Raw genomic sequence first — 14,903 nt, 5'->3', positions numbered from 1 at the left:
CCAATCATGCGAGATACAGAATAAACGCCAGGTAGCGCTCTCAAACAGTAGACTCAATACCGAGCAGCTGGAAGCGGGTTAGGATGGTTTACATAGTGCTGCTCGCCTCACAGTTGAGCGTGTGCTGATGGATTAACACGTGCGGCGGCGCTTGTTATTATTATTATTATTATTATTAACCCGCTGCTGGTACTGGTGAGTTCTTTTGTGAGGTGATCTCCGCTGGCTGGTGGTCGTGACACCCAGCGAGCAACGGGCGCAAGGCAGGGTACACCCTGGACGGGACACCAGTCCATCGCAGGGCGCACACAGACACAGGCGTGCGGAACGACATCGGAGCAGCCGGGGGAAACCCACACCGTCACACGGAGAACAGGGAAACTCCACGCAGACAGCACCCCGGGTGTGGAACTGAACCCACCCCTACAGTACGGAAGCGCATTGCTGCCATCAAGGGAAAAAAATCGCCCCTTAATCTTGTAGTTAAGAGGTAGCAATGATTACGTCAGTGTACAGTATGTACAACCTGTTACGTTGTGCACTGAACGCATCCAGTACGGATTTACTTTCGACTGGGGTTTAGTTATAATGACATCATGCAATTTTTAGCAAATAGGAACAGAATCATTATAAGCCAGTTTTGTGGGACTTAGAGATCAAAGCAACGATGGTTCTGTTATGAACAGTTACACATGCGGTCAGCCCCCCTGCTTAAAACCATAACTCCGCACGTAGCGATATTGTAGGTATTATATGACAATTGCGCTATCGCGTGATCACATAAAGTACGCGAGAATTACTATCTCGCAATTACGAGATAAGGGGCGAGGATGTTTTTTTTTAACTTAGTGGCAGCAATGCGCTTCCGTTCTACAGTGATCGAGCCAGGTCAGTGGAGCTGTGCATCCTGAGATCCCAGTCAGAATTCACTGCCGCCTGGTCCTGGGTGCGTGCGTCGTGCTCTTCAATGACGGGTGACGAATGTCTCCCACCATGTATAACGTGCTTTGGGGGGGTCACTTGGGGGAGAATAAAGGCGCTATATAAATGTGATAAATCGCTCATTCGAAAAACGCACATTTAATAGAGAGCCCCCGAAAAATCAGTTTTCCTTTTTGCTAGAGAACCACCTGGGCGTTTTTTTGCGTTCGATTGTGTCTCGCGGGGATCGTCAGTCCACTGGATTGGTGAAACCGGAGTCTTGGGTGGACACGGCGTTCTCACGGACACGCACGCATCGGCACGGATCTTGCATCCTCTTGCCACCTGATTGTTTGGTTGTCTGCCACGCGAGTTAGTCAGAGGAATGCGCACCTCCGATCTGCAGAGGGGGCGAGCCCACGTTCGCAGTGGGAGGGGAGAGATGTCATCCTCTGTCTATTTTCAATTCAATTCAATTCAAGGGGCTTTATTAGCATGACCGATGGGTACAATCAGTGTTGACAAAGCACATAAAATAAAATGAACATGAAACAAAACCAAAAACAAAAATAAAATCTACAGACATTTACAATCTAGACGTATCACAAAATATTTACATATACTGTAAACATATTGAGCATTATTGGGGGACAGACTCACTGTTCCTCAGGCTGTGGCAGGAGATCACATACTGGGCTGCCAGTTCCCTCCTCCCTCTCCCAGTAGGATTGGGACCCGTTGTGATTCTGGCAGGAGTGGGAACTCTGGGATTAGATGTCTGAATTTCCCGAAGAATGTTTCACTAATCCCGGAATATCTGTCACAGTGCAGTAGGAAGTGCACCTCTGTCTCTATTTCTCCCCGCTGGCAGTGTGTATCTAAGAGCAGAGGGCAAGACGGGAGACCATACTGCGTAGGTAAGGATTGACATTAAAGTACTGTGGCAAAAAAGCGCATCTAGCCCTTCTGTGTCTAAGCACAAATGCACCAAGTTAGAGTTCGGAATTAAAGTCCCATCCACTCCCAGCGCATTCAGACCAACCCTGTTAAATGCGTCACAAAAGGCCATACGGGGAAGAACAATTCAACAATATTTTATGACGTTGGTTTAAAACACAAATTATCAAAGAAAACCAGACGGTACGCGTTTATAAACCAGAAATCGAGTTATCTCAAACAACAAAAAACAGGTGTCGTATCCAGTCCAGTATTCCCTGGAAATCTGTCCCCCCCACTCCGAAATGCGTACGCGGCGCTATCTCGGGGACGTCTGGTTTTCCTCACCCTCCACAGATAAGAGTGATTTATTTGTAATGCATAAGGATAGAAATTGCACAGGGCCCTTATGTGCTTTCTTTCGGGTTCCCCTGTCTTGTGTAAAGAGATCTCAAACATAACTTAAATGTTCTTAAATGACTCTAATCCCTAGCGAACGCACAAAATACGCCGAGAAACCGATATGAACACACACACAGACGAGGGGCTCCTGGTTGTCCAGATCGTACTGAGCAAAGGCTCCAACATCCCTGCGGGAGCTGGCTGCGTCATTCAGTGTCCCGGAAAGTGCTGCGGCGCGCTTGCGCGCGATGGAGCGGGGTACGGCTTTCCAGGGGATACCGAACTGGATACGAGCGCCGGCCTTGCTGCGGTCACTGAGCGTTCACCGGCCCAGCCCTGCAAGTCAAACACCCAGAACTTCATTTTCGCGACAAGTAAAAGAAAACAAAACCCCCGTCGCTAAACCGGGAAGCGATACATCCACCCACCCGTTTTGTAACTGCTTATCCAGCTGAGACCGTCCCAGCAAGCAACGGGCGCACGTCAGGGTACTCTCTGGGCCCACACACGTACTCAGGCCGGCTTTCCCAGAAGCCACATTAATCTGTCAGCATGTTTTCGGACTGTGGGAGGAAACTGGGAAACTTTTCTCAGAGGAAACCCAGGCGGTCCGGCCCTATAAGGGATGTATGAACTGGCTTCATCACTGTGCTCTCCTCCCCACTGAGTGTGAGGGCTGCACACTGGTGGTGGTGGAGGGGATCCCCATTACCTGTAAAGCCCTTTGAGTGGAGTGTCCAGAAAAGCGCTATATAAGTGTAAGGACTATTATTATATATTAATACACAGTGCAATAATTAGTGCCCGCAATTCAGGCTGTGTATGGAGCAGCATGGATATATACAGAAATGCAACGTTAAACTATGTGAATTGGCGATACTAGTATATTTTGATACCATTGTGACAAAGAATGGGGAGTTAGGGTCTTCTTCCCCGTGTTTCTCCGCAGGATAAGGACGTTGGAGCCGTCAGCGGGCAGCAGTGAACACCAGCTACCCCTCACCGTTTCGAGCGATATACTTCACGGCAAAAAAAAATTGTCCACACGTCTTCTCAAGCAAGCGACTAAGACGTCAATTTTTTTTACCAGTTTTTTAAACATCAGACATACAAAAAAAAGGAGACACAATATTAAAACAGATACAGAAATAGACGCACTTCACAGCCAGAGGAACTCACAATTCTAAAAGCAGAAAATTAAACTTTTTACATATTTCCATTGTATGTCTTGCATTTTGATTCTTCACATTTCTAATAGAATGTGAATAAAAAAGGAATTCTACCTTAAACGCATCAATAGAGGGAGCAGTATTATAATTACACTTACACAGCGCTTTTCTGGACACTCCACTCAAAGCGCTTTACAGGTGATGGGGGATCCCCTCCACACCCCCCGTGTGCAGCCCCCACAGACCATTTCCTTTTGTGGATGAAGTGTTTCGCCAAAATAACCAACAGACTGATCATAAAAACCTATCTTTTATCCAAGGCAGGTCTCACAAAAATATAAAAAAATATAAAATCAGCATCTCTCCATTGAACCTTTCCCTTCAAATGTTTAACAATAACATTTTGCAAATCTATCCGCAACGATTTTTGTATATCTGCACTACGAGATTGAACTTTTTAAAAACGCTGGCGTTGCAGAATGAACGCCCGGCGAGTCGCAACCCATTTCCTCGTTGACAAGATCTCCAAAATCCCTCCGGCATTTAACTATGGTTGGTCAACCAAACAAGCAGTGTGTATCCATTAAGCGCACACTTGTGTGCTATAAACCCTTTATTTCGCTTCAGTGTGCGCGCGTTCTGCGTTTCTAAGGCGCCGGTGGGCTTGAGCGTGCTCTCCGGAGCGTGCCAGCGGCCTGGTGCACCTGCCACCCCGCTCGCCCGAGCCACCGTCACGCGCCGCGCCACGCCACGCCCCTGCCCGTCTCGGGGCGCACGTAGGAAGCGCGCGCCGCACGTCTCGGAGCGTCAGAGAGGCGCGTACGTTACGTGACGTGAGTACTTCGGTCCCCAAAACAAGTTTGAAAGTGAAGGAGGAAAATATAGATGGGGAACGGGGAGGGGGGGGGACAGGTGACAACGGGCAGCCGGACTGACGCAGAATATCAAAAATAAGGAATGAAACGCAAAAGAAATGGAAAAATAAAAGCAAATTACCAGTCGCATGTTCAGCCGTTTGTTGGTAAAGGCACACGAACTCCGAATGCAAAGAATAAAGACAGGTTTGAACAGTACCCGGGAAGAACTAACTAATCACAAATTCATATTGAAAGGGATTTGAATACATTAAAGATTTCTCGAACTTTCCATCTGGTAGCAGTGCCTGGCTCCAGTTCCACTAAAACAGCAATGATTAAAAGAAAACGTGTTGTTTTTTTTTATTCCACACTAAACTGGCCGCTCTAATGGTCTACCGGTAATGAAGTTACATTGGTGGAAAACCGAGAAATCTCTTCTTTTTCGTCCATTTGTGCATTTCGAAAAATAAGTTTTGCCTTTAATTGTACTGGTAGTTGTGCGAACCAACTATCAACTACCGATTCACTGTGGATGCAAGCACAGGGTTTGTTTTCGACATCTGTGATCGATCAAATATACCGTACGGAGCCAAGCATGTATCTCTAGCTAAATACAGTGCCCTGGAAATTCGCAACGTGTAGTGCGACGTGTATTTATGTAGATAAAATACCGGATTCGGAGGTTTTTTTAAAGGGGGGTGTGTGCGTTACTGCAATATTTTGGAGAGCACTTTGTCGACGCCAGGCCGGTGAATCCCCGGTCTATCGTGTCTCGCCATCCCGAGGACGGAGCGCTGTGCAGCGGCGAGAATGGCGCCGCGGCTGCAGCTGGAAAGAGCAGCCTGGCGCTGGATCGAGGTGGTGAAACCCGAGGAGGTGAGCGCGGAGCACATCGAGACGGCGTACCGCATCAGGCTGCCGGCGTGCAAGAGGGGTTCTTGCAGGTAAGGGTTTGTTGTGCATCTAAAACTCAAACGCCAGCTCGGGAAAGTTTTCAGGTGGTCAGTGCAAACTTCATTTCAGCTCCTTTCCGTAGAAGATCGTATCACAGTAGCTGCAGAATCGGCGTAACTGTTTGCATCTTAATTTGCACGACTTTTTCATGTGCCTGCTCAATTCTTTAAACCTCTCTCGTAGCCGTGCTGACCTGCTTTAGGAACAAACTCTTCCTTCTGACTTGGCTGACCCCCGCAGGGACTGAGCTGTGGAGAAACAGACTTCAGCCCGACTGTCGTGATGCATCTCCCGTGTGTGTTTAAAACCGAACTTTAATAAAACGTCGTTCCATTCCTTTTCATTTTCCGGTCTGGAGAAACAGAGAAACGATTACAAAGGCAGAACGATGACAACGATAAGAAACAGTGCTTGACAACTAGTGTCAGATCACGATCCTCTTTACACAACATTTTTCTGGATTTACTTTCTCATATGTTCACCATAAAGTAAGTCGTGAAATGGCAGAGATCAATATGATTCCCTGGTGCCTAATGTAAGATAAGACCACTTTATCGGCCACATACAGTTTCTTGTATTAGGAATTTGTCTTTTCGCATACCCCAGCTTGCTCTCCATGAGACACACAGACAGGGAGAGAAGCTGGGGGTCAGAGCGCAGGGTCAGCCATTTATACGGCGCCCCTGGAGCAGTTTGGGTTAAGGGCCTTGCTCAGGGGCCCAACGGAGTAGGATTCCTCTGCCGGCCGCGGGATACGAACCGGCAACCTTCCAGCCACAGGCGCAGATCCTCAGCCACAATGCGTGGTGTATTTTGTACGTCTGTGAATTGTTTTTCACTGTTGAGTAGAACTGTGATTTTTCCAGTCTTGGGTCCTCCTTTCAAGACACCTCCCTCAATAATAGTTCTAAACATGAACGATAAAAAAGTGTCATTTTAATGAGCAATGCTCAATATTAAAAGCAGAGCAGCAGGCCGACAGACCCCCTATTTGAGCAGATTAATTTTACACGCTATGTGTTGCACTTGGAAGAGTGTAAGCAGCATGCATGGTGAATATCCATTGTGTTTGTTGTGTTAATGGGGTTTAGTAATTAGTTTGGAAACATCACAAGGTTTTGACCAGCTACTAAACCGAAAAAGTCCTCTATTCTTATTTCTATATGTGGAGACATTGCAGTAATTATTATTGGATAATGCAGTCTAAAAAAGGAATCTCAAAATAGTATGTGTAAGCAGGTACTGTACTGTGTGTACTGTAGTCTGATTTCCCTGGATTTTACACCCACCTGTGCAGGAGGAACTGCAAGGCAAATCCCAACTGCTTGGTTGGCATTGGGGAGCACCTCTGGCTGGGAGAGATCGATGAGAATTCCTTCCACAATATCGATGATCCAAATTCGGAGAGAAGAGACAAGGTACCTCACCCCTTGATGTGCTTGTGCTTACTGTGATTCACTCCTAAGAGCTCACAGAACGGACATGTTTTCCAGCTGTTTTATGGCTTTTGTTTCATATCCACCCTCTTATTCCTTGCTCAGATGTTTTTGCTATCCTGTTTCAGAAAGGAACAAGTTTTGAAAATAATTCTCCCTCCAGATCAAAAGAAAGGAGCAGGAATAATGAGGGTTCTTAGAGATTATACGTGGCAGGTGGGAGGCTGTTCTTCACTGTCATATTTATGGCCTCTCATCTCGTTTCCTTCTGTTCATCTTTAAAAGAAATGGGTTCTTAAAAGCCATTTTGCTTACATACTAATTCTCAAAACACGACAAGGGGTCTTTCAGGGAGAGCAGAATCATATCAAAAGATTATAACTGATTATAACAGTCTCTGTAAGTACCTTCAAGACATGATTTTTGTGTTTTTGGGGTAATTATAGTTTGGTATAGCTCCGTATTATGAAAAGTTCAGTATATCAGTTCAGGACACCCAATTGCATGGATTTCTGACAGCTTTAGGACACAAACTTTACTCTGCCTTTTGACTTGATTTGGGCTGATGTTAGGTCACCTTGAATTAGGCGTTTTCTCTAATATGTCTCTTGTCTTTTCCAGAATACGTTTGTAGGGCTGACCAACCTTGGAGCCACTTGCTATGTGAACACGTTCTTGCAGGTGTGGTTCCACAACCTGGAGCTGCGGCAGACTCTCTACCTGTGTCAGAACCCCAGGGCAGAGGGACATGACTTAGATTCAGGTCAGAAATATTGCCCTTCTTCACCCTGATCGTTAGTGTGTGAAGGGAGAATTAAGAGAAAAGGTATGCACCATCAGGAGAGGCATGCATACATTTTCAAAACCTAATTTTAAATGTTTCCACCTTCAGGCCAGGAAGCATAACAGTCTGTCACAATGTCATGCTTCTCTATCAATGCAGAATTAACCATTTGAAATGCATCACTTGTTCGTTTGCTTTTTCTGTGCAGATTATGAACCGCAGACCATATGTGAACATCTGCAGTACTTATTTGCCTTGCTGCAGAACAGCAATAGACGATACATTGACCCCTCAGGTCTTGTGAAGGCACTAGGGCTAGATACGGGGCAACAGCAGGTATGCTTTATGAAAAACAATCTTTTTTGGGGGGGGACAGGTACTTCAATGTTTTTGCTGAACATTTGTTTTGGTGATGGGTGGCATGGTGGTGCAGTGGTTATCATTGCTGGGTTCAATTCTGGACCTTGTGCTATCTGTGTGAAGTTCGCGTGTTCACCCTGTGTTTGTGTGATTCTTCTTTGGGTGCTCTGGTTTCCTCTCGCTGTCCGAAGATGCACAGTTAGGTAGACTGGCTTCTGGGAAAACTGTCATTGGTGTGAGGCTGAGTGTGTGTGCGTGTCTGTGTGTGTGCCCTGCGATGAACAGGATTCCTGTCCAGGTTGTGGCCCTACCTTGATCCATTTACTTGCTGAAACAGGTTCCTGCGCAACCCTGATTTGAAAGAAGCAGTTAGAAAGTGGCCGGATTCATTTTGGTCATGTTGCTAGACAAGTGTTTACGTTTTGCAAGCATCAGCTTTTAAAAGTTATCATTGCTCTGTGGGAACCTGATAGACTCTATTCTGTAAGCCCCAGTGGTGTTTCCCTGCCTGCGGTTAAAGCATATTTTTCCTGCTTCTAGGATGCCCAGGAATTCTCAAAGCTCTTCTTGTCACTGTTGGAAGATACACTTTCCAAACAGAAGAACCCAAACTTGCAGAATGTCATACAGCAGCAGTTCTGTGGACAGTTCGCCTACGTCACTGTGTACGTTCCACACAGGTTTTGCTGCCTGAAGTGTAAATCTCCTTCGCTGTGCCTAACGACTCCTGAAACCTGGATTTGCCATCTCCATCTCCAACGTTGCAACTTTTCCTGACAAATGAAAATCTCAGAAGTTACAATTCGTCTACATTTTTTATTTTTTTTTTGTATTGGAATTGGCCAGCAGTGTGCTTTATGTTATGTGCGTTATGTGATGACAGTGGTGGTGAATAGCATGCTTTCAGGTTGTTTTAAATATCCTGGGATCAACTTGCTTCTGGAATCAGCTTATATCCTTCTGACCCTACTCACTTCTCTGGACATTTGTCTTCCACGGTTTTCTGTTTTTTTCCCGTATTAAATAGTCTCACAATCATACTCTATACTGCTCCATTAAAGCAATTGACTCCGAAAATGTGAGTCTTAATTAAGTTTTTTTTTTTTTTTACAGGGCCAGTTAAACATTATTGTGATTTCTTTTATAAACCCACTGCACATACTGTGGACATCTTTTCATGTTAATTGTTCACACATGGTGTTGCAACTGACAAAAGTTCAGTTTCAGTTCTTAATGTGACTTGTTAGTTTCGTTTCTTGATAAAAGCTGTGTGTAGTACAGAGCTGCTTAAGGCCCCCTGACTGCGTTTGCAGGTTAGATCATGACAGGGGTTGTATGTACAGAATCTCAACACAGAACTGATTCTGCAGGTTGCACATTTTTTCTTTTTGAAAATATTTTGCCTTATTTTACCTATTTTTTTATTCTTTTTGAAGGTGTCAAAAATGCCTGATAAAAACACAATACCTAAAAAGAGTGTGTGAAACATGAAAGTATTTTTTTTTTGGTTATGTACGAGATTTATTCAGTAGTAATTTAAATTTTGTAATTTCAGGTGTAACCACTGTGGCCGTGAATCACAGCTTTTGTCCCGCTTCTATGAGCTGGAGCTTAACATTCAAGGGCACAAGCAGCTTACAGACTGCGTGACTGAGTTTCTCAAGGTAAATCACTCATAAATCTTCTGCAATTGGAGCACAAATCTCCTTTTTTAAAAGAACATTCGTTTTTTTTTGTGCACTTTACATCCATTGTAATTCCTTTGTTAGGGTGAAAACAGTGCTCAGTGCAAGCACTGTTAAGACAGTGCATTTTTATTTTGTGATATCACAGTGTAGGGTCGTCGTGCGACATATCACACAAAAGGGACATATGTTGTATATGACATGGGAGCTGTCAATTGCGATTTGCCTTTGCTGTGAGTGTATAAAAGACGAAAAGCCATTTATGGTACTGAAGCAATTATTGCATTTTTTCTTAGGTACATAGTAAAATGTTTAACATTCTTAAAATTACAGGGTGTTGTCAAGTGCTTTTTTAAAAAAAAATTTAAGGGGCAGACAGTTTTACAGCCACTTGTGCTATAACCTGAGTTTCCATAATGTGAATTAACTATAAAGTGGTTGATTTATTAGAGACCTTTTTCCAGACAGTGTTGGCTATAACATGACTCAAGCACACCGGGACTAATCACAGGCATAGAGTAAAAACTGTTGTGCGTCAACAACACACGCTTGGAATGCTGGGGTATTCTCTTGCACACCCGCACGCAGTGAAGTTCTGTATCTGTGCTCTGTGACTATATTTTCATTGGTTGGATGTATTCCTATAAATATTGCTGTTACAGTGTGTGGCAAGGGTCTGAATGATCGGCTCATGCATGAGGCGCAAGTGAAAAGGAAAGCTGTTACTCTGGAAAAAACATCTAAGTTATAAAGCGATATGATTTGAGCTAATGGGATAAGTAGTGTCATGACAAAAACTCTTACGAAAAATGTTGTTTCGCCCTCCTCCACTGCAAAAATTCTCAGCCCTTAGCGATGGAAATACTGATGCATATTATGCATTATTTTATCTTTTTTTCCTCTGTTTCCTGTTTAAAATTATCACAAAAATACATAATGCCGAAGACATGCACAAACTAATAATATGGCCGATTAGTGTAGAAAAAAGACCATTGATATCGTGAATCCAAGCTCTGTCCCCTCACCCCTTAATTCCCATTGAACTAATGGTTTCTACAATGTGACTTTTATATTGTGTTATTGCAGAAATGCCAATAATTGTGAGTAATTGACTTCCATTTCCCTTTAGTTTAGGCTTTCCATTTTCTAAAGGGGCAACAACAGAAATATATAAAACATAAAATTGATACACAGTATTGATAGCTGCTTTTTATTTCTTACTCATAAAAAAAGTGGACGTGACCTTTGTTTTGTGTCTACAAAGCATCCCAGCATTCAGAGTGTGCCTACCAGGAAATGGATTCCTGCCATGTTGCTGTTCATCTGTGTGAAGTTAAAGTACCGTGGGCAATAGCTCTTGTAAGGTATCGTGTGTGTACGTGTTCCTCTTGCTCAAAAATGTCATTTTTGTCTCGATCGTCTCTACAGGAAGAAAAACTGGAAGGGGACAACCGCTATTTCTGCGAGAGCTGTCAGAGTAAGCAGAACGCCACAAGAAGAATAAAACTCCAGAGTCTTCCTCGCACCCTTAACCTACAGCTCATGAGATTCGTCTTCGACAGGTGAGCTCTGCACTGCGGCTCTGAGTAATGGAACATCCAGACATCCCCCGACAACACTGCTCTTTAGTACTGGTATATAGACAAAGGGCAGATTTTGCTCACAGTATGGGAACTGACTTTATTTCCTTGCAAGGCTTACATAGATAAGAGCACACTTGTAGTGTATGTTCCCACTAGTGCCCAGTGATATGAGACATGTACAACGCAGGCAGAATTAGACTGCATGGCATTTTTTATGGTTATCCACAAGTGATTATCCATAATGCTTATAAAATAAGTAAAAGTGTGTACAAAATAAATGAATGTATAGCAGCATAACTGTTGGGGCTACATATTTTATTTTACTTCTCTATCTGCCTTTTTTTTGTTTGTTTGCTTTTTTATATTTAGAGTGTCTGCATACGAGTCTTAAGTAATTCTGCTGTGATGTGCAGCAACAGTTTTTGTGAAAATACTTTTCATATAAAAACAGGATAGAAATACTACTTTGAATATCAGGTTTTTGGAGGTATACTACAATATGTTGGCATACAGTACAGTAGGTCTCAGAAACTGTCGGATGTTTTCATATTTTTTTAAATGAATGGGTTAGAACTGTAAAAATGATAAAAGCATAGCCACCTGTAACTTTATTACAGCAACTGCAGTAAAAATGGCAAACAATCTATACATGCAATAAATTGTGCCAGTAATACAATATTATGTGGTTGAATCACCACCACTACATAAACTATTACTATTGTGAGCTATAGAGAAGGAGCTGTTATAAAATAGTAGAATGTTTGTTTGTAGCATCACTTTTTGTACAGTGGTGTGAAAAAGTGTTTGCCCCCTTCCTGATTTCTTATTTTTTTGCATGTTTGTCACACTGAAATGTTTCAGATCATCAAACAAATTGAAATATTAGACAAAGATAACACAAGTAAACACAAAATGCAGTTTTTAAATGAAGGTTTTTATTATTAAGGGAAAAACAATATCCAAACCTACATGGCCCTGTGTGAAAAAGTGATTGCCCCCTAAACCTAATAACTGGTTGGGCCACCCTTAGCAGCAACAACTGCAATCAAGCGTTTGCAATAACTGGCAATGAGTCTTTTACAGCGCTGTGGAGGAATTTTGGCCCACTCATCTTTGCAGAATTGTTGTAATTCAGCCACATTGGAGGGTTTTCGAGCCAGAACCGCTTTTTTAAGGTCATGCCACAACATCTCAATCGGATTCAGGTCAGGACTTTGACTAGGCCACTCCAAAGTCTTCATTTTGTTTTTCTTAAGCCATTCAGAGGTGGACTTGCTGGTGTGTTTTGGATCATTGTCCTGCTGCAGAACCCAAGTGCGCTTCAGCTTGAGGTCACGAACAGATGGCTGGACATTCTCCTTCAGGATTTTTTGGTAGACAGCAGAATTCATGGTTCCATTTACCACAGCAAGTCTTCCAGGTCCTGAAGCAGCAAAATAGCCCCAGACCATCACACTACCACCACCATGTTTTACTGTTGGTATGATGTTCCTTTTCTGAAATGCTGTGTTAGTTTTATGCCAGATGTAATGGGACACACACCTTCCAAGAAGTTCAACATTTGTCTTGTCAGTCCACAGAGTATTTTCCCAAAAGTCTTGGGGATCGTCAAGATGTTTTCTGGCAAAACTAAGACGAGCCTTTATGTTCTTCTTGGAACTCTGCCATGCAGGCCATTTTTGCCCAGTCTCTTTCTTATGGTGGAGTCATGAACACTGACCTTAACTGAGGCAAGTGAAGCCTGCAGTTCTTTGGATGTTGTTGTGGGGTTTTTTGTGACCTCTTGGATGAGTCGTCGCTGCACTCTTGGGGTAATTTTGGTCGGCTGGCCACTCCTGGGAAGGTTCACCACTGTTCCATGTTTTCGCCATTTGTGGATAATGGCTCTCACTGTGGTTCGCTGGAGTCCCAAAGCTTTAGAAATGGCTTTATAACCTTTACCAGACTGATAAATCTCAATTACTCTGTTTCTCATTTGTTCCTGAATTTCTTTGGATCGCAGCATGATGTCTAGCTTTTGAGGATCTTTTGGTCTACTTCACTTTGTCAGGCAGGTCCTATTTAAGTGATTTCTTGATTGAGAACAGGTGTGGCAGTAATCAGGCCTGGGTGTGGCTAGAGAAATTGAACTCAGCTTTCCAAAGATGTGATAAACCACAGTTGATTTATGTTTTAACAGGGGGGGCAATCACTTTTTCACACAGGGCCATGTAGGTTTGGATTTTTTTTCCCCTTAATAATAAAAACCTTCATTTAAAAACTGCATTTTGTGTTAACTTGTGTTATCTTTGTCTAATATTTCAATTTGTTTGATGATCTGAAACATTTCAGTGTGACAAACATGCAAAAAAATAAGAAATCAGGAAGGGGGCAAACACTTTTTCACACCACTGTATAATCAGTGTTAGGAACAACTGTAAAACCTCATTAAAAATGTAAACTGGAAGCATAGACAGAGGTATAGAATACTAATCTTAAATTTAAAATCTTCAACTACATATTAAAATGTAAACACTTTTAATTTTTACCATGGTGTATACTGTGTATACACATAATACATTTTGTTGTTAATTTCTCTTTTAAAACATTCTGAGAAAACACAGTGGTGATATAGGGTGGTATTTATTCCTTGGCTGAAAAGAGAAGAGAGAAAACGCATCGTTTCGGCTGTGAAGCCTTCTTCAGGTGTGAGCTTTCTCTCTTCTCTTTTCAGCCTGGAATAAACCTATTACTTGTTCCTTTGCAGACTACGCATGCTGACGCAGCTCCCCACCTGAGCTACTTAATTCCTTGGCTGTTTGCTTGCTCTGATCCATATAAAAAATGAATTGTTTCACTTTCTTGTCAGTTCAGTAAGGTGATTGTATGTCAAGGGTTTCTTTTCTTCTGAAGCTAAAGCTGTTACATTGCTTGAGTGCAGCGTACTCTACTCCTGGACATAGTTTCTAGCTCCGACTTAAGCTTTAACACAGATGGAAGCCAAGTATGATAATGTTGTATTTGATTTTTTTGTGTATGATCTGTTTAGGCAAACTGGTCACAAGAAGAAGTTGAACACATTCATTAGCTTTCCTGAAACCTTGGACATGGGTCCCTTCTTGGAACGGAACGGTAATTGTGCTATTTACGTTTTTAAATGAAACGCCGTAAGTGTTGGGCAGCACAGCACTTACGCCTTGCCTCTTGAAAAGCAAGTAATGGATGAAAACAGGTCCTCAGCATGCTGCCAAATTAAATGTAATTGCTTAAAAAAGAAAGAAAAGCAGGTTTTTAATAAGGACATTCATTTAAATAGAAATGAATAATTTATCTTGAACCCTTTTTATTTGTATTTCTTTAGAACATTAACCAGGTGATCTCAATAATTCTGACTGGCAGTACAATATATATTTTTATCAATACAGAACTATATATCTTAACCTTTTTGAGAAAAGATTTTTGACTTTTTATTACTGTTGCCAGTCAATTTGTCTTCCATTCAGTGTTAGTTAATTATAATTAGAACTAACTCATGGTAATGAAATCTGTTGTGGCCGAGAGATTTGTTACCTTTCTGTTTCCATTTCTGTATGAATAATGAAAAGAAATGCATCTGGTGAGCATTGATTCTCAAAGGCACTGACGAAGTCCACACGCTTGTTTTCTTCACAATGGTTGATGAAACAAGGACCAGATACGCAAGTAACCACATGAAATTGAATTTAAAATTGAAGATAGGAAGAACGTCTTCACCCCATGGGTTCAAGGAGTTTGGAAAAGCTAACCGGCCGTTGGACTGAAGCTGATACACAGGCTTTGATCCAGAAATGGCTGGAT

General features: G+C 42.7%; 1 protein-coding gene across 2 annotated transcripts in view; it reads left to right on the top strand.

Moving 5' to 3' along the window:
* Positions 1-4,272: 4,272 nt before the first annotated feature.
* Positions 4,273-14,903, top strand: part of usp48 (ubiquitin specific peptidase 48) — a 30,541-nt gene continuing 19,910 nt past the window's right edge. Inside the window, exons 1-8 of one of the 2 annotated variants that reach the window (XM_088938047.1) lie at positions 4,273-5,229; positions 6,537-6,657; positions 7,297-7,438; positions 7,668-7,795; positions 8,360-8,484; positions 9,375-9,483; positions 10,933-11,066; positions 14,116-14,198. In XM_088938047.1, coding sequence (XP_088794173.1) covers positions 5,096-5,229; positions 6,537-6,657; positions 7,297-7,438; positions 7,668-7,795; positions 8,360-8,484; positions 9,375-9,483; positions 10,933-11,066; positions 14,116-14,198 — 976 coding nt within the window. In that variant the 5' untranslated portion in view covers positions 4,273-5,095. The remainder of the gene's footprint in view (positions 5,230-6,536; positions 6,658-7,296; positions 7,439-7,667; positions 7,796-8,359; positions 8,485-9,374; positions 9,484-10,932; positions 11,067-14,115; positions 14,199-14,903) is intronic. The other variant, XM_088938048.1, reaches the window with a different exon arrangement.

The sequence above is a fragment of the Atractosteus spatula genome, chromosome 20, assembly GCF_055471065.1.
Source record: "Atractosteus spatula isolate fAtrSpa1 chromosome 20, fAtrSpa1.hap1, whole genome shotgun sequence".
Taxonomy (NCBI): domain Eukaryota; kingdom Metazoa; phylum Chordata; class Actinopteri; order Semionotiformes; family Lepisosteidae; genus Atractosteus; species Atractosteus spatula.
The sequence above is the reverse complement of the archived record's forward strand: the minus strand, read 5'-3'. Positions and strand labels throughout refer to the sequence as shown.